The sequence below is a fragment of the Haliotis rubra genome, unplaced genomic scaffold, assembly GCF_003918875.1.
Source record: "Haliotis rubra isolate DU_JTF1 unplaced genomic scaffold, ASM391887v1 Scf103, whole genome shotgun sequence".
Classification (NCBI taxonomy): Eukaryota; Metazoa; Mollusca; class Gastropoda; order Lepetellida; family Haliotidae; genus Haliotis; species Haliotis rubra.
Window position 1 is genome coordinate 1,381,145 of NW_025764926.1, and position 21,006 is coordinate 1,402,150.

A 21,006-nucleotide genomic window follows, 5' to 3' on the forward strand; every position below is an offset into this window, starting at 1 on the left:
ATTGATAAACAAGTTAGTGAGTTGACACTTTAGATACACAATGTGAAGTTTTCGGTCGGCGTATCTGTGTTTACTACAGATGGAGTGCATGCCATGTATTCAGGGATTCAACTATAATACAGTGAATATAGTGCACAAAATGACCACGTTCTAACCTACTTAGAATAGAAATCATGGAGAATATATCTTACAAACGCAAGAATTGTTTGCTATGCAGAATGTTTGTGAGCATTAGTTAATACGCGAACGAAACACTGAGTCTCGAAGATACGTAGCTCACCTTTTATGTTTCTCTCAAATTTGAATTGTAATATAAATGTCAGAATAGAAAGGTAAACAAGAATATGCATGAACAGGTAACGGGCGGTTCAATACAACATGGGAAACGTAATTATGATGCTGCAATGGCAATAATAAACAGGCATCTATTGTCACATTATGGGTTTTCAGACGCATGAAAGCATTAGCTGTTTTCTCGCTAATCGCGTGAACATTTAAACACTGATGTCCGAAATCGTACTTTTATTGCCACCGCACAGACATGGTAAATGCTCTGATGGATGGATGGATGGATGGGTGGATTACCGCAATGTAGATTCCCATCTTACCTGGGGCGTGGACAGGAACATCGTCATGTAATGAAATTTCAACTGTATCACTATCCGGAACTATTTGTCCGTTCTCCTGACGACTGGCAATGACGCTAACGTCCCCATCCCCGACATCAACAGCCTTATCCACCACGAACCGTGGATGCTGCATGGTGTCCAGGGCTGATGTGACAGGATTGTCTGCACTACGTCCATGGGGTAAAACATGAATATGTACTTCAACACGTTAGTAAATATCTCACGTGTTCCGTCACACACGAATTATGGCTAGATCTGGAAATACATGTGTGGTTCAGCATAAACTGTATCTCCCAGGCTTGATACAAATATGTCTTTTTTTAGTGTGGTGGTAGCTCCAATAGCAGGGATGAAAAGGATTCTGGGACTGGACCCAAAAGTGTACATGTCCTAGCAACGGTTCAAACACGTTCTGTATGACAGAAAGTTCTGAACGCGGGGAGGAATTCCCGTTTTTTTACCACGTCCGATGTCGGGATGATACTAGAAACATGATGTAGAGTGACAGACCACTAAATAATTTCTGATGGATATACTGCTATATTATTTCAAATATGTTCGTCATTAGAGATATCATGGATTTATCTCACGTACGCCGTGAAACGGCACGTGATATCGGTGTGTGATGTACAAATGACCTATGTCATGGTTCTATAAAACATATGTTGGGGAAATCGGTATCACCTACGCATTCTAAAGTGGGCCGTTTTAGTCGAGGTTTCACGTGACAATACTCGGGATTTTCACCAAAGTGGTAAAAACTGAGACTTGTGTCAGTTTGGTCCTTCCTCACATATCAGACTTACACGGCTAAATACAACTGCCATACTCTTCAACATGGTGTAAAAAATCACCCACTCACTCACTAGACGCACGTGTAGGAATGTCTCAAACTGAAAGCACCCGCTTGGTGTGTTATGGTTGTCATTAACCAGGCTAGCTATTCTCGAAACGTTCGTAGCCCTACGAACTTCGTAAGCCCATTCTTAACACAATGGCCACGATCAAAGTTAAGAATTCTTAGGGCTACGAACGTTTCGAGAATAAGGGCCCAGGGGCGTAGGAACCCCGTGTTCCTACGCCTCTGTTAACGGTTAGACTGATATACACAATTAACATTGCGACAACAGCCTAATAAGGTGTACATGCTCACCTCTTCTCCAGACACCTGGTGTCATTACTGATTTATACCATATTTCACAGGTGCTTCTGCCTTCAAACCCAATGGGATCTATGGATCATTCCCTGGTATGGAGGTTATATATGAATTGAAAGACATGACCTGAACCTGCTGGTTCTCGGGTCGGTCATCACACCGAAGACCTGGGTTCGTTTCCTCACATCATGGGTACAATGTGTGAAGCACTATTTATGGTGTTCCCAAAACTAGCAAGGCTGAACAGTCTGGTGCTAAAGAAAGATCCGGGTTAAAATTGGTCTTCAACAACCCATGCTTGTCGTAAGAGGCGACTAACGGGATCGGGTGATAGACTCGCTGACTTGGTTGACACATGTTATCGTATCCCAATCGCGTAGATCGATGCTCATGATGCTGATCACGGGATTGTGTGGTCCAGGCTCGATTATATACGGATCGCTGCCATATAGAGCTGTAATATTGCTGAGTGCGGCGTTAAACAACAAACCAAACAACTAATGACCATGATCTTTCATTTGAAGTAACATACCAGCAAAAGGCACAGTAGAAGTGAAAACGCTTTTCATAGCATTAATACTTCAGGATATTTTACGACTGTCATGGGGTATTTGTTTGTGTAGGTGATGTACAAATGGTGATCGTAAGAAGGTCTAAGTCTCGGGAGTGACAATGTAGCATTGAAGGTAATGTCTGCGAAGACTGGAGTTTTTAAGGGTTCGATTATCGTTGAAACCATTCACAGTTCAGCTTGTTACTGACCAGTACGAGCAAATAAGTGAGTGAGTTACTGGCAGTTGAAACAACCTGTATATGCTCGTCAAAACAATTTAGGGAACACTGGTATTTTGTATTACCGTTCGTTTGATTCCTTTTGGAAAATTGTCTTCTGGACGCCGGCTAACGTACTGAAATGGGAGACTAAACTTACACAGGTCACCTGATGACCAGAACAAAGCATTTGAATCATAATGGACTCCTCAAAGTGCAATCTGACATTCACTCTTTTTCATGGAAGTTTTTCGTCGTGATCTATCTCTCTCGCAGCTGCCGTAAAAATGGAGAACGTGCATTTGTTCACTTATCCTCATAAAGCACGAGCCACAAGCAATTTGTGTGCGTAATGTGGCTTTACAAAAGCAGGTCGCCGTGAAACTGCATCGACTTGTTCAAAATGCCGCAAGGTCGACACCTGACGATTGAAGAACGAGCGAGAGCTTTTGGATGGCTAAATGAGGGCGTTTCACTGCGGGAAGCTGCTCGAAGGTTAAATGTTAGCCAATCCGTCATCTGCAGACTGCATCAGCGATTCCAACAAACGCAGACCTCGTGGGACAACAGGAATGGAAGACCGGTCCCTCGCTGTTGAAGCATTGGGGAGGAGAACCGTCACAGCAAACCATCGTCGATGGCAACTGGGGACTGCTACAGGAACAAACGTCAGTGACCAAACCATTAGAAACTGTCTTAGGGAAAGAAACCCCCGGCCCGACGTCAAGTCGTTAGACCACGTCCTCTTCCGTGTCACAGAGCAGCCAGAGACGCATGGGCACAGCATCACCGACAGAGGACAAGACAACGGTGGTCAGCAGTTCTTTTCTCTGACAAATCGCAGTTCTCACTGCAGCATAATGACGGGCGTGTTTTTACAGACGACGTGGTGAAGGCTTTGTTGACGTCAACGTCCGTGATCACAATCGTTTTGGCGGTGCAGTGTCGTGGTGGGTGGGGTGGGGTTGCGACTTCTCATTTCATCATAACAGAACCAATCTATACATCATCAACGGGTATCTGAATGCTGTTTGCTACAGGATGTGATTGTGAGACCAATGGTGATTCCTGGTCTTCATCGAATAGGCCCACGGGCGGTTTACCAGGATGACAATGCTAGACCTCATCGTGCACGCATAGTAACTGACTTTCTGGGACAAATATGTTCTCTGATATGGCACCCATTGAACACGTGTGGGATCTGTTAAGCGGACGTGTTAGAGAGAACTGCTCTCAGCCTCAAGATCTGCGTCAGCTTCCTCAATGGCCGAGTCTGGAGTGGCAGGCTATCCCAAAGAACACACTACAGACATCAGTGAACTCCAGGAGGCGTCGTTGTATTGCATGTGTGGCTGCTAGAGGTGGTCACACTCGTCTCTCAAGAGCCTTGATTTTCGGTTGTGACCCCAGTGACATTATTGACATCACCACTTGTTCACGTCATGAAATGAGATGGATTGTTCATCAATTTCCTATTCTGTATACTCAGTAAATAATGAATTTACCACATGTCTCGGTCGTCTGTTCCTGTTTGGTTTTAAGTGCAAACATATCAGTGTTCCCTAACTTGTTTTGAGTAGTATATTTATCATCAACCAATGCACTATCAATGATGAAAATTGCTTTTAAATACTTTTTGGTGAAATTTTGGTGGTAAAAAAACGTTGCGTATTTCAGAGTGTCTTTATGTCCAAAATGTCTGGCCACTTCACTTTGGGCCATTCCAGTCACCAGCGGTTATCTCCCAAAACTTAGATGCCATAACTTAGACACTAATGAAGGGGATTAATTAAGACAACACCCATGGCTGAAATGGAACAGTCCTAATTAGTGTTCCCTGCTGAGTAGACCTAGCTTGTATTCAGAAGTAAATGATATGAACTGTACAAGCGGAGACATCGGATGGCCGTCCCTTCCTGCTCTTTGTTGATGGTGAGGATGACAAGATTGTTGCCTTCTCAACCCTAGATCAACTGGAAGCCCTACAGACTGCTGAGAATATGAATTCATTCATTCAACAGACCACTAGACCCAAGCCGTGTCCAGACTGACTTCGAGGCTGCTGCCATCTGTGCCATCGAAACAGTTCCCTCATGCTGAGATCAAGGGATGCTACTTCCATTACAGTCAGGCCATTTGGAGGAAGACCTTGGACTGGCAGTGGCTTACCAAGAGGATCCTGATGTGAAGAACTTCATAAGAAGAAAAGCTGGTCTAGCACTCATCCCTCAGCCCGATGTCCAGGATACGTGGCTGGATGTGATGAACTCTTCTCCTGACTCACAGCAAATCGAGGACTTCAAGGACTACATGGTGAGCACCTGGATCGACTAGGATGGAACCACCATGAGACTCAAGGCCCAAGAACGAACAACAATTTGGAAGGATTTCATAACAGAATGAACCGCACCCTGCCGCACCAACATCCTAACATCTTCCGGTTCATCGAAATTATCAGGAGAATAGAGAATGCTGATAGAGCTAAGCTGTCGCAGTTAACTTTCGGAGCAGCCCCACCCAGCAGAAAGAATCTACCGCGAGATTGACAACAGATTGGAAAGACCCAAGCAGCAACTTCAGCAAGCCGAGAGAAGACACATGCAGTTCCTTGATGCAGTTGGACATTTGCTTCATCTTGGTTAGGGAAATTTTGTATCAGATAAATGCTGTCCTTAATGTGGCAAGGATGCCATGATAATGACCAGTTAGCATTACATGTTGTGTGCAAATTAAATGTTATGTTATGTACGAATATTATATTTTAGGGAAATTTTGTTGAAATGCAGTGGACATCATCAACATAGTACCATATTTTATATTTAATATTTATTTTCTATCTCTGTTGAACTTGTAATAAATATGCTGAATAAACATAACGTCTTGTCTAATTGATTCTACTGGACTGATCCATTATAAGAAACACGTATCAGCTTAAGGATTAGTTGTGCACTGAACCAGAAATGTTGTTGTTTTAAGCTGTCTTAAGATATGGCGGTCTAAGTTTTGGGAGGTTACCTCGCCAGCATACCTACGTGCCAAGACGCTGAATTTCTGTAAGCCATGGCATGACGTACACGCAGTTTAGGTTGAAATTAACGTGTTTTCCAATCAGGTGCTAGAGAATAATCAACCATTCTTCAATTTTCAATATCAGGCATGTGAACATCAGGTGTCAAAAAGTGTGGGAGAGAGGTGACATCAAATTTCATGCAAGGTGCTTTGCTACATGTTTATTTAGGGTTACTTTTATAACTTTTCAAATAACTTTGTTTACTGAACCGATAGTTTACAGAACTGCAATAGTGACTGCCTGATGGTGCAAAGTCAGGTCTACACACCCTGGTAGGTGAATATCACTTTTCAATGTGATTCCAAGTCTGTTTAGTTGGAGTCATACTAGATGTATTATATTCATACATGTATACATTACATAACGTGGTATGATGGGTATGGGATGTACAGTACACTGCAGCAGGTACTACAGGAAGGGACCGACCGACACTGTGCTGCATCCTGTGTCTCAATCTTGATGTATCTCTGCAAATTGAGGGGCAGTGGGGTAGCCTAGTGGTTAATAGGTGTGAAACGGTATACCACAGTATTAGTAGAACCGCGGTATTTTGACTTGGGTTCGGTATACTGTAATGCAATAAAGAAATCGATATTTTCAATTTTCATACCGTCATTTTGTTTTTTTAAACCTTTTAAAAAATGTCTAGAAATCGAACCGTTTTGTCAAAATCTATCTAGGTTTGGCTCTTGTCAATTTTCTGCATTATGATCATATCTCATATACCGAACCGATGGCCTTGTACCACAATACGTACCGTACCGTGGTAGGAGCATACCGTTTCACCCTAGTGGTTAAAGCATTCGCTTGTCACACCGAAGGCCCGGGTTCGATTCCCCACATGGGTACAATGTGTGAAGCCCATTTTTGGTGTCCCCTGCCGTGATATTGCTAAAAATGGCAAAATGGAAATTTGTATTGATGAATTCATTTCAGGACAGTGAATGCATGGCCAACCTGTAGCCTTGAGGTTTTCATTCCTGAGAAACCCCAAATCCATGCTGATATATTACTGCCAGCTCCATGCCTCTCCTTGTTCATGCATATGTACAAACAACAGACAAGAGTTTAATTCTGAAGTGACTTTAGTTCAGAAGCAATCTATGTTTGAAAAAATAACTGCTCCTTAGTCTAGGAAGTCTCTAGTGCTGAAGACACCAGCAGGTCTGTATGAACTGAAACACAGGAATCTCCATCCCTATACAGACAAGGCCTTGGTAAATGAGACATACTGTAACGTTTTACCCTAGAAACCAATTTACTATTCAAATATTTCCTTAATCAGATTATCGATGATCTCACACTGCCGAACACTACAGTTTAATTATCCTTCAGAAACATTTCCTTCCAATAAGGAGTGAGATATGAATGATAAGTTTTTTCTCTAAACAGTATCTAGAAACAGTATCCTGAGGTTAATTTTCTACACATCTGCAACAATCACACCCAAAACATACAGGCGGGTCTCATAATTCAATACTTCAATGCTGTTTCCTAAAATGGCAATAATTGATAAGATTTTTATCACTCAGATTTTCGTGACATTATTATAGTATTATGATTACCATAAATACCTATCAGATTTCTTGTCATGATTTATAGCTTGTATATCATTATCCTGGAAGTCAAATGACCAGCTTATAACCTAAATAACATCCCAACTGATATCAAGAACTTATGTTTATATTCTACAGTATTCTCATTTATCATGACCTTGTTTTTGATAACTAAAAGCATTTTCAGAGACTGGAACACAAAGAGTATATAAACAAATACATATCAATTAAACGTTTATTTGGTATGTGATCACAAATAATTTAAACAGACATGCCTTTAAGTGTCCTCATTTATATTACAATATTGTCACTTTCCTCTATATACAATATCAGCTTCAAAAGTACTTCCCCTCACATATAAAATGCTGTCTTCAAAATGACAATGACAGGGACGATGGGCTCCCATGTAAAATAGAATATGTATGTACAGTCAACAGCACAATGTAACAATGTACCAACATGTGTATACTACAGCCCATGAACAATTTCACCATTTTTGCTTCATAGTTTACAGATTTGTTTTATAAAATATGACCAAAACATGCACAAAGCATACCTTATAAAAATAATTTTAGTGTTTACAAATTGTTTATTATTAAAATTATTAAAAAGATAAAATTAATTATTTATTTTAATTTTCTTGTGGAACCTGTAAACCAGGAAAACTAACATTACCAACCTAAAGAAGATAAATATTCCCTCTTGTTTCTAACCCTGAACTGTGGGGTAGCTGAGTGGTCACAATGTGTGAAGCCCATTTCTGGTATATATCTGGTATATTTGCTAAACCAAATTTTCTTTTAATTTGCTTACTAAATTTTTATCCAAAAGAAAATGGAAACACCAGGAAATTTAAACAACTGACCTGGACACAAAGAAAATGCTTTGCTGTTATTGGTCCTTTCGAAAGGACTGATATAAGTTATAATACCCACTTAGCTTCTGATTCAGGGTTGAAAAACAAGACTGGAATGTTTATCCCATGGCTGGCCAACATTTGTGAAAGGCCTATCATACAGCACATTCTACTCCTAGGATAAATTTCATATGTAGTTTGTGTGACTATACACGTATAAAGTTGTTGATTTCATGCAATACACCTTTACAACACTTCAGCTACACAACGCTTGCATCACAACTACACCTGCATATATGCATCACAGGGCAGAAATCTTTCTCCAAACAAATTTCGTTTCATAAAATATTCTACACATCTATCAATACAACCATAGACCCCTCTTTGAACATATATGTAAGCATGGGCTTACATCAGAAGATATTACAGATAAGAATCATCATATAGAGAACCTGAAAGTGATGGTCGTCAAAATCAAATATTCCTTTCATAAACAAAAGAAGTTTTGCATAAAAGTATCATTAACTAGGTCAGTGTAAAAACACACTTGCAATCAGGCTTTCACAATTATTGACAGATCTAATGATGTACAACCAGAAAATTGTCTTATTAAAAAGGAATATATTGTTCTATATTGTCACTGTATTAAATGTAGCGATACATTTGCCCATGAAAAATGCATGGAAACATTTTCATACAGAGTTGTTTCACACATATTTGCTATTACTGTTGTATAATAATAATAATGATATCATTAGATAAATAGTAAACACTAACTGCATGAAGTCTTTCACAACGCAACTACACACTACATTCTTTAACACACACACTGAAAAACTCCAAAGAAATGTATGTATAATATTAAGTATATCATTTAGATTATATTGTAATGGCAACCATACATTCTCTCAAAACTGTTCTTCCAAATCATTTGCTAATGCCTCTTCAGATGTTTTCACTTTTAAGCCAAGACAGTTTTCAACTAATGAATAATCTACCTTGAGATGTAAATCTACATAGACATATATATAATCATAATAATAAACTGGAGGGCTTCTTTACAATGGGTTTCTTGAAAATAACTTCACTTTCATCCATCAGTGTAAAAAAAATCTCATAATTTATTCACCGAATAATCAACCTCTTGTGATTTAGAAAATACAAACTGCCACTTAAACTGTGAACACACCCAAAAAGAATTAATTCAAACAGACTATAGATTGTAAAGATTTTGGAATGAGTCATTGTTTAAGAAATCACGCACATGAAAGTCAATGGGTGAATACTATTATATTATCAGCATGCTACATAGTAAAACTACAGGTTCGTTGTATATATACGCCTACAAAAGTAGCGACAAAACTGTATCTTACTTATTACCCAAGTTAGACAGCCAGCAACTACCAAACTATCTAGGGCAACAAATCACATCGACAATGAAGCACCAATAGCATAATACATGTTGAAGCTCACTGAAACAAACCTACACCATAATAAATTCATTATTTGTTCGCCAAATCTCTGCCTTTCCACTAGCAGTATCTTGGTTTCAATTTTGTGTGTGTATATTTTATAAGGCACATATTACCAAATTTCAGTTAAAAGTATCAGGCAAAAATACCTCCTTTCTAAAGTTTTGGCAAGAAAAACAACAGGTGCTTCCTGAAATCTTTCGTGTGTATCATTTTGTTACAATGTGTGGCAACACAGCATGACACACAAAAGCCATAAGAAATTTTCATTTTGCCCTTTTTCATAAGGGATTTGACCTAAGTTTTATCAAAGAATCTGAAGAACAAATAATTGATTTGCTATGGCCTCTTATTGTAGTTAAGACTATTTTTTCCTTGTCATGTCAATATTGATTTCGAAATCATATTCCTATATTATTACTACATTGTGAGGTACAATCATCAAAAGTATTAGACAGCCACTTCTTCGTCTCTACTGATGAGTTCCTATACAGTGTTCTCGACACATGACAACATCACCATAATAATGCTTTTCTGGATGCCCACTACGGGGCAGCACTTGCAGCATACTAGTAAAAGCAATAATCATGAACTATAGATCCTGGCAATATGGCCGATTTGATGTAAGGGGAGACAACCCAATAAAATCACACACTTTCAAAACAGTTAATTCCAAGTATTAGTTGCAAAGTTTTGATGCATAAAGACAAAAGATGCAAAAAAAACATGAAGTTTCCATGGAAATCAAGCTGCTTATGAACCACTTGCTTCACAAGAAAAAAAGTACTGAAAGAAAGTACATTCTATATATTTTTAGTTTCACATTGTGTATTTGACCTTAATATACTGGACAAAAATATTTAGGGATATATGTAACTTTTGAAATTATGAATAATGATCTATTTATTCATTGACACACTGATAAAATATCAATAACAAAAATACCAATATCCCTAACTTATTTTGTCCAGTATATTAAGCCGCATTGATAAAAGTATCAGTAAAAATAAAAGCGAGAAAACCTTTTCTTAATCATGCTAAAAGCTGACAATAGTACAATTCAGATTATGTTATAACAATGGGATAGTTACTATGAACTGTGGTTGACATCAACTTCTATATTCTTTCAAAGGGATGTTCAGTACCTTTATAAAGCAAACTCTATCATGTGATTGATAAAAGTACTAACACCTGTATACAAATATTCACTGAAGGAACATGTTGAAATCCATGTTGACAGATATGTTTTCATATATTTCACAGAATTTGATAGAAATGATAAAACATATCGACAGTACAATAATGTCCTGATATGAGGACATGCAAGATTACTTTAGTTATTCCTACAAGTCAGAATCTTACTATCTTGTATCCAACACATTCATATTAAGGTACATTTGAACTGAATGACAAGCCAGGGAGAGATTGATGACAGAGTGTAATTTAAGTAATAAAACACAATATAACAAAATAATTTAACAAGATAAATCCTTTGAGACCCTGTGACTAGAAATAAACTATCAAAATAATATAATGGTCCAAATTAAAACTGTTCTTCAGATAATAACAAAGATAAAACATTGATTATGAACATAAAAGATATGCAATGAGAACTATCTTCAGGTGATATCAAAAATTTGTTTCTCGGTCAAATAAAGGGGAAGCAGAGTCATTCTTAAACACAGTATGTCTGAAATGTTGATCTATCTGAATAACTGAAAATAACCCAATTACTTTCCAGCAAAATCTTTGCTATTAGCAGTCACTGTGCCACATTTTCTGCTTCTTTGTCAAACTTGATAATAGCAAATATATCAGGCTTTAACTTGATCACAACTACAGGTGTAATATTTATGTAGTGAAATGCCACAATATAACATTGATGCAGAGTGATATCTCTCCATTATCATAGATTAATAACCCATACCACCAAACAGTACAGCCAGGTTCAACAGTGTCTCACTGTATATGATGCAAACCTACGAAAATGGAACCTGCCAATGAAAAAATGTAATACAAAATATGTTGCACATGTCTATCAGATATATATTTCCAGCAGTACACGACACGAAATATACAGGAACGAGATTTGATTATGGCCTTCAAGGATGTACATCATCAAATTATCTTCAGCATTAAAATCATCTATCATCAGGAAATAATAGTCTAAAAATAACACAACACTTATTGTTAAATCTTCCGTACCTGACTGAAATAGCACAACACTTATTGTTAAATCTTCCATACCTGACTGAAATCTGAAATAAGACAACACTTATTGTTAAATCTTCCGTACCTGACTACCCAGTCCAACATAATTCATCCTGTTATGGAACAAGTTGTTTGAATAGTAGCATATATATAGTTGGTGGTTGCCATGGTGATATGTCAACGTCAGCAGAGCAGCAATAAGGAACATAATTCCATTGGATAAATAAAGTTAACTCCATAGTGCCCGTACTTTCTTCATTCTGGATAATAACAGTTTTCAGGAAATACAAAAATAAAAATCATTATATTCTGTATGCCCATATTCAATATTTCAACACAGGCTAATAATGTTTTTCGAACTCAACATTGTAAATAATATTGTAAAATGTCTACTTTGACACAAGTACATTCTTTAAAGAATATTTGATTACATGAAACATATATATATATCCTTCATGTCAACTTTATCTACAACTAAAATAGCATTGAATCAGCATTCTCCAATTACATGGAGAAAGGCTGTGAATATGCCAAGCAGTCAAGTGTGATATCTAAGCAGTAAGCCAAAAGCAGACAGTATTTGGTGTTCCACTGAGACAGATGTGTATTGAAGTTCCGAGCCACAACATCCAGGCATAAAAAGTCCATATTTGATTAATGGGAGATGTTTTATAATGTATGATAAGACAGAGGATGATAAAACATGTATTTTCAGCACAAAATAAATAACAAGGACATTCAGAAATAAAAAAAACAATATTGGTCTAGACAGAAATCATTGAGCCATTTCATTAATATGGTCATGTTTGCAGATTCGTGTAATCCATGAACAACACAATGCCTGCAATGTGACACAATAATATGTATCACAATTTTCATTTTTTTAAAACTTTCGACAAAATTCAAGGGAGAATTAATCAGGGACTTTATGGCATTGTTAAAATAAAATTATTACTTGTAATATATAACACCATTTGAACATGAATAAGAGGCAATAATTGGCACGTCATGTTTTGATTTTTATATTCCTATGGTAAACTCAGTACAATAAGGGTGCTAGATCACATGTTTGAAATTCAGACCGCAGAATCTATGATTGATGACCACTCCGTCATAAGCATTCTAAGTGCCTACAGTTAGCTTACGGGGGTAACCATTGCCCAAAGACAACCTTCTCTGCTCTGATGGATAAAACGCCATTTGATATGTACACCATCTGACATTAAATACTGGATATACATAGAATGTCTCCATAATTTAAATCACAAGTTCCAGCGAGCTATGTACATTGCAACATAATATGCAGATGACAGAAAGTCTAATAAAATGTGACCTTGACTGGTTGCTTAGCAACACAGTAACTGAGGTATATCTAAACAGTTTTATGTATCATGGATAGAAAATTAAGTCAAACAGGCAATGATGTTAGTTAACCAAGACGTAATTCAACCCATGGTCACTATGGGAACAGAAGTAATGTCATGACATAAATATGTAAATGTTTCGGTGCTCTCTGAAAAGGCCATGGAATGGCATTTGTTAAAACTGTTCTTATCCAATTATTATTGACAAAGAGAAAAGAAATGATTAAGATTTTAAATACTGTGTTCAGAATATTGTTTGTAAGGGAAAACTGATTCATGATATAGATCATACACTGATATTTATATTTACATTAATGGATTACATAAGTTATTGGAATTGCCATAAAATATCTTCCCCTACCCTAAATAGTTTACTAAAATAATTTTCCATCCATCCACCACAACAGCTTCAAAGCGTATACCGATGTTATCAAAATAAACTGTCCTCCTGCTTATCTATCCATCAGTGACATCACATCCTTGGTTGGATTACAAGTCCTCATCAAACAACTGTTTGCCTCCCTGATATGTGACTTCTGCGCTGACCTTGACCTACATGAAAGGTCATCAAGAGTAGATGGTGATAACCTCACGGCCACTTCCTCTCACCATCAGTACTCGGTCCAGACCCTCTGTCAACACTTCCAGGAACTCCATGTCTGACACTGGTCAAGGAATACTTAATTCCAAGAATATGTATTCTGTACTTTCTATAGATGATTTGTAACATGTACATGCCATGGAAACATTTCACATAACCTAGGCAATAAGTTCTCAATTCCTTGTATTCCGTACAAAACGTTGAATGGCATCAGTGGCTCAATATACTGTCAGTAGTGAACATGAAACTTTCAAAAACAACATGTTAGAGTAAAAATAATAATGTTCTCCCCGAAAACCTACGCCATAAAAACAAGCTGATAATCAATGAACTACCTCTTGCAAAAGTCTGAAGCCAATGAAAATGCGCAATATTGAACAAACGTTCAATAACAACTTCTTTATTTCATGAGTGCAATGTTTCAAAATATATTCTTGTACCGGTCTTGAGCAGACTTGACCATGGTACAAGAATCTGTATCCAAACGTCGCATTCACAATATAAAAATTTGTTATCAATATAGTTTGTTCAATATTGTACGTCCCAACTTCTAAGATACCACTCAAAGAAGCAATGAATAAGTGATTCCCACAAGGTAAAGGATACAGCTTTCTTCCCCAGCACTTGACTTTGGTGGTGCAGGTAAGTTAAGAATCACAAGTTGAGCATCATGGGATTTCTCTACGATGTGTTCATTGAGTCGCACTGCGGTGTGCATTCTCCTCACATTCCTTGTGTCTCTGAAAACATAGAAACTGCGCTATACTCAGGAACATGCAACAGATAAGGGTGCAGAAAGGCTGGGGGATTTACAGCAGGTGATGAGTTTTGGGTCTTAGAGAATTTCGGAAACAAGTTTTGGGGTCTCAGAAAAAACGGGAGTCCTTGGTGACCACATTGACCTTTTGGACATCTAAAGACTGTTGACAGGTGACACACATTGGGTGACTTTCATGAAGTTTATTGGATTTATAACATTGTTCTAGCTCTGTTGATGTATTGTTAGAAGAAAACATATACTTGAGTGTTAGGGAAAATATAGAAACAGACATGGATTGGTAGGCAAAGTCTTCTTCATAAACATATTGATGTTTAACACAGATGGCTAGTATAGAACCAGTGTATAAAATATAGCCCATCCCACCGTCCTTGACGGTCTATTTTTGTGAAGGATGGTCTATATAATAAGTAAGGCTGTCCTTTGGTCGGGGAAGATATTTGAAAAAAATAAACTTAACTTGGTTTTAATGAAGAGTTTTAGTTTTTGGGACTGGCTGTATTTGTTCAGGACTGGTCACTTTTTTGGACAGTCAGTCCTTGGACAGGCCACATTTCAAAACTATTTTATACACTGATAGAACTGATATCACTTGCAATGTATCTCAAATTTGTAGATGAATATGGACAACAATATATACAAAACGTCAAAAAAAGAAAGATTATATTACATCTGTTTCACCCATGATAAAAACATTTGAATCACAAGCAAAACACAATTACTAACGGTATCGGATTTAAAATAAAGATTGAATTGTTGAACCAGAGCTTTGAAGATATAGGACATGGCCAGTCTGTAATCAGACAACTTTTGTTGTTTCAATAGGACTTGTCATCCACATACATGTAGCGGCCATAAAATTTCTGATGCTGGGATTCAAACCACAGATCTTCTGATCCGTAGACTGATGCCTTGTCCACATGACCAAAGAGCTTAACCCCCTCAGCAAGATGACATGGTAAGGATGTCATCTGTAGGATGACTCACCCTGCTACATATGCTTGCACAGATTCTGAATTCTTTAACAAATGGGATGCAATATTTTGCATAAAATGCTTAAGCCTGGACAATAAGAGATATTAATCTCAGATAAACAATAGATACATATACATTCGGGGGTCTGAACAAAATAATAACCTGTGAAATGATAATCATGTAAATGATTGATGAAGGAGTTGCATGGGGAATATAAGGGCAAATAACTCTTGATTGGTCAATAAACTCTGAACCATTGGTCCTGAAGCTCACCTGCTTACACTGCATAAATCAATGACTATTTTCAGAACTGCTAACTCATACAGCTTAAAAACATTCATTTGAAAATGAACTGATCCGAATAAGCTCCAAACAAACTTTTTAAGCACCTGCTGATTACTTCCCTTAAACTAAGTAGAAAATTGTCTATGTCTATAAAAGTATATATATTTATATATGCCACACTGAAATCCTAACAAGTACTCATGATGCCTTTTTTATACCCTTGTCACTTGTCAAGGACATATTTTAACCTTTAAAAGAAACAGTGTGGAGCAAAACTGAAGCCTGGAGTCATGAAGCTTGCTGAACACGGTCACCCATCCACCTCCTCTCCGCCACAAGCAATGCTTTACTTCACCTGCGTCGTGACACCGACAGCTTTGCAGGGGCTCACATACCACAATCTGGTTGTTTAGCAACACTGTAAGTCTTCACGTTCACCCAGGTCAGCTGGCACCTCATTTTACACCTTCTACTTTAAACATTCATCGTCATTCTTGTCTTCTACTGGTTTCTACAGATTTCCAATACTTGTTCAACGATTTATCTTAGTCTCTAGTTGCAGTCACAGGTTCTGTCAAGGTCTGGGGAATATCATATTTCAACTCAACCTTTATCTGTGCTTCGGAGACAACATTACTGTTGTCTGCTTCTAGGACAACAAGCTTTTCCTAGCTTGGCAACGACACATTGTTTCTTGTAATTATTCATACAGTAATCATTGATGTACCACCCTGTCCTCTTATTATGAGCAAAGAAGCCCCAGCCCTATGCACTTGAACAATGGGAGTCCCAGGTACTAGTAGGTACACATGACCATAACCTTACTATCAATAATGTGTTACAAAGCACGGATGAAATACCCAGTCAAACAAAACAATCTAAAATTAACTTTCTTGAAAGAGCATCCAAATGAAGCTGTTCTCAACAAAATGTGAATATTTAGGTTGAACTGAAAAGAACAGACAATATATTTATGATGTATAATGAAAATGTGGCTAGATGAGCACTGGGAATTTCCCAAACTGCAATATGAAAATGATGGAGCAAGAAAGTTTCCACAAAATTTAATGTGACTTCCTCGTAAGGCTTCATTTATCGAACATTGTCATAGTATAGGTGCCCCAAGTTTCTTTGAAATATGGGATTAAACTCTTCAGTCAAATCAGAGTGCCATATTAGTAACAAGACATGCAGAAGAAGCATTTGTTGCTGCTAAGCAGTTAGTTGGTGTGGGGTTCAAACATAACAAATGGCATCCTGAAATCTGGAGAATTGTATTGTACAATCACATGTTCAATTTGTTGATGTCATAACATTTCTACCATGCACAGTAAGCATTGAAAATAATCTTAGAAGTGAGTAATGTTTTGTTTGCTGTTGTTGTGTAACATGACACTCAGCAATATTACAGCATTATGATGTTGACCAAGTCAGACTTAGAGTATCTGGTCATTGTCACCAGGAGCATTGATCCATGCAACTTGGATACAATCACTTGCATCATCCATGTCAGCGAGTGAAACTAACAAATATGGGTTGCTGAAGATAGGTTTTAACCCAAATCTTCACAGTTACATGAAAACAGGTAAAAGTATATAATGCAACTATTAAAAAATGCAATACCAATCAAATCTGATAAATTGGATGTATGACACAATCGCAATCTAGGACTATCAATGAACACATTTCGGCTAAACCATGCTACTGGAAGTGAATATTTCCCTCTGTTTTAGAGGGTCATGCATAATTAACAAAAATCCTTCAGGACAAAAGTTCTAATTACAGTAGACTCAATATTATAATTCTTAAATGTCTCTAAGGTTGGAATAACTAGTAAAACTGTCTACAAGACATTTTTCTAAAACAGTAAAATGAGAAATGTTTGAGCTAGCTATAACTGATGACATGTAACTAGACACAGATGCTACTAATGTATCAAAGTCACACAGGTAAGCATGGTAAACAGCTTAAATCTTTATACAAGGGGAACATGTCAGCACAATAAGTTCAAGGTGTATGAGGAAGTGATTAGTAATGCAAAGTTTGGAATATCAGACAATCAATGACTTGGTGATAAGTAGATTCTTCACCCCCAACTGGAGAGAATGGGGCCTTTTTAACATACATTAAAAAAAGAAGAAAAAGTTCAACAAATGAACCAAGCACAAGATATGCAACTGTTTACTGGAGCCATCTTGAGTTATGCAAAAACAGCAAACATTTACATTAGAAAATTGGATATGTATAATCAAAAGTACCAAATTGAGTAATTGTTCTTTTTTCTTATATTTTGAGCTGTGATTTATCACAGAGACATTCCATCTGATATTCCTTAAACAGCTGTGATAGTGGTTGCAAAGAGGTTAAGCTTCTTACGGCTTAGGAAGTGACTGAGAAGATCTGAAACAACAAGCATGGCAATGATGTTGCTGTGTCTGTACATCGGCAGGAGAGACATGCATGCTGCCGGTACATCATCAAACATGCATACATCATCATCGACAGCATCCTCCCCTTGAAATACACACATCATCTTCCGTTGTGACATATTACCAGCGAGTTTGGCTGCCAAGTCATCTCTGATAGGGGCTTATTATCGTAGATTCGCTTGGGTTATGTTTCTGCAGGGTGAGTGAGTGAGTTGGGTTTTATGCCGCTTTTAGCGATATTCCAGCAATATCATGGCGGGGGACACCAGAAATGGGCTTCACACATTGTACCCATTTGGGAGTCAAACCTGGGTCTTCGCCGTACCGATCGAACGCTTTAACCACTAGGCTACCCCACCACCCGTTTCTTCAGGGATGTCAGCACCAAAATGGTAAATGTGCAAGAACTGCATCTCTTCAAACTTTTCTCCCTCATCACGTTGATAAGCCATATATTATTATTATAGGATATTTATATAGCGCACATATCCAGGCAACTAGTGCATGCTCAAGGTGCTGGTATTTTTTGTCTCGATCATTGGATGTCAATCTCAACGGCACATTGTATTATCAATCTCAACTCCCTGGGGAGTATACAACTCTTGCAGCGACTAGGCGCGCCGAGTTATTGTGGCTTTCTCATCCTAACGAGGTACCCATTCACAGCTGGGTGGACTGGGGCACATAGTCACAGTACTTTGTCCAAGTTCACTGCACATTGCTGTACCTGCAACTAGGTGTTTGCACGTATTGATGTGGCCACCATCTGGTCATATACCAACGGAATCGTGGGTTCTTTTAAGTGCACAGGGTTGTGTACTGTACACTAGGGGTTGTGACAGCACTGAAAGAATCTGTACTCAAAGTTGACTCCAAGGTTTTACACCCGGTCACAGGTGGACTCGATCCCGGCACCTCAAACTCGCTGGATCACTAGTCTGGCCCCTTAGCCAGCTCACCCACCTTGCAGGAATACTGTTCAAAACAGCATCAAACCCAGGCTCACTACTCTGCTTCCTCAGCAACAATTAGACACTACATCAGGGCCCTGTTTCACAAAGCTATCGTAGTGCTATGTCTGTCGTAAGTCTATGCTACAGCATAGGAGTCACGACAGTCGTAGTGCTACGATAGCTTTCTGAAATGGTGCCCTGGGTAGTAAGACAGACATTGTATGGCAGACATGTAGCAAATGACATTGGTTAACTCTACCATGTGAAGCCCACTTAGAAATGTGCGGTCAGAGAGGATTATTCCACACGTGTGTACACAGAACTCATATCTTCATTATGTCTGCCAACATCATGCCATGTAGTGAATTTTCTGCTTTGATTTATGTCACAGCACAATTTAGATTTGCTCATTACATATATGGTGATTATTACTTGTGTCTGTTATCCTGCGTTGAGGATTTGCCCATCCTATATTACACTCTACCTGGCCTAGCATCAAACATGTAGAACCATGGGCGGATCCAGGAATTTTGAAAGAAGGGGGTTCAGGGGGTTCGAACCCCCTGAACTCCCCATTGGCTCCGCTAAAGCAAAAAAATAATTTGATGTGATCTTAAGTCATTTTCAAAAGGGGAGGGAGGGGGGTTCGAACCCCCTGAACACCCCCTCTGGATCCGCCACTGTAGAACTATCCCATATATCACAATAAACTCTGCACATCCCATATATTCTTACACCCTACCAATGCTGTATATCGATATTGTCGACCCATCCTATATAATAATCTGCTCTGCCCATGCCATCCATTTCATATATAACATTACACCTTCCCATCCACTATATAACAATACATACAGCCCATTCAGTATATAACATTACACCCTACCAAACCCATATATCAATATTAAGTGAGTGAGTTTAGTTTTATGCTGCACTCAGCAATATTCCAGCTATATGGCGGCAGTCTGAAAACAACCTAGCTTGGAATATCAATATTAAACCATCCTATATAACAATCTGCTCTGCCCATGCCACATATCGATACCATCTGATTCACATATAACATAACACCTACCCCTCTGCTATGTTCAATTATACCCTACCCCTTTCCCTACATAAATATACCCTGCCCAACTCACTGAGCCACTTGTGTTTTTAAAAAGTACAGTTAAAAAACCTTCACCATGAAATCTAAAATAAAATAATTTGCTATAGAAACTAATTGCCTTCTGTTGCTAGTGTAGTGGATATATATAGAAAAGCATAATTCAAAGTATCCGACAGACCAACTCAAGGGAGAGCACTGTGTCGGGCTGGAAAGAATTTTCAGATTTGACGATTGCCCCTTCCATAGTTTGGTGTATTAGATGATAAGCTGTAGTCATGCATTAACCCCGAGTCCATATGAGATTTATTTGATGTTGAAGTGTTGAGAAGCTGTACACTGTGGGAGTATATGAACTACTGGCATGTATATTAGACAAAGCGTCGATTGGTGCCCATTATTAATTTAAGAAGTGTTGGAATAAGTTGTATTGTTGTTATATTATTGTATTATAATATTTCACAGTCTTACTCAAGAACCATGGTTGTAGATTGAAGTTTGCCTTTTTCCCAATGAACTGTGGCCTGGGGCACCCCGCTATTGCTGAACTAACTCCTGTTTTCCAACACTTCTTCAATTAGCTGCTGGCTTCATAGGCCAGCAAGAGTTGTCTCTACTTACGGCTTGAGATTGAGGAGTTGCCCCCCTTGCTGAGGGGTGAAGGTGAACTGGTTGCGTTTACTGTGATCGGTGGGGTCAGTTGAGCTCTCGTCATCGTTCTCCTCAGGGACTGGGTCCAGACGTAACATCACATCTGATGGTGTCAGGTGGGATCGATCCACAATGGCTTGTGGC

The 21,006-nt window shown here is 38.3% G+C and overlaps 2 protein-coding genes across 12 annotated transcripts in view; both read right to left on the minus strand.

Annotated features, from left to right (window-relative positions):
• Positions 1 to 762, minus strand: part of LOC124272628 (solute carrier family 12 member 6-like) — a 44,758-nt gene extending 43,996 nt beyond the window's left edge. The window contains exon 1 of the mRNA XM_046707830.1: positions 609 to 762. Coding sequence (XP_046563786.1) covers positions 609 to 762 — 154 coding nt within the window. The remainder of the gene's footprint in view (positions 1 to 608) is intronic.
• Positions 763 to 6,693: 5,931 nt separating this feature from the next.
• LOC124272215 (solute carrier family 12 member 4-like) overlaps positions 6,694 to 21,006 on the minus strand; it is a 180,705-nt gene continuing 166,392 nt past the window's right edge. For 8 of the 11 annotated variants that reach the window (XM_046707425.1, XM_046707417.1, XM_046707409.1 and 5 more), the window contains 4 exons: positions 20,833 to 21,005; positions 18,101 to 18,124; positions 14,293 to 14,426; positions 6,694 to 13,744 (listed from right to left, as the gene is read on the minus strand). In XM_046707425.1, the coding sequence (XP_046563381.1) occupies positions 13,653 to 13,744; positions 14,293 to 14,426; positions 18,101 to 18,124; positions 20,833 to 21,005 (423 nt within the window). In that variant the 3' untranslated portion in view covers positions 6,694 to 13,652. The remainder of the gene's footprint in view (positions 13,745 to 14,292; positions 14,427 to 18,100; positions 18,125 to 20,832; position 21,006) is intronic. The other 3 variants (XM_046707387.1, XM_046707401.1, XR_006897286.1) reach the window with 2 other exon arrangements.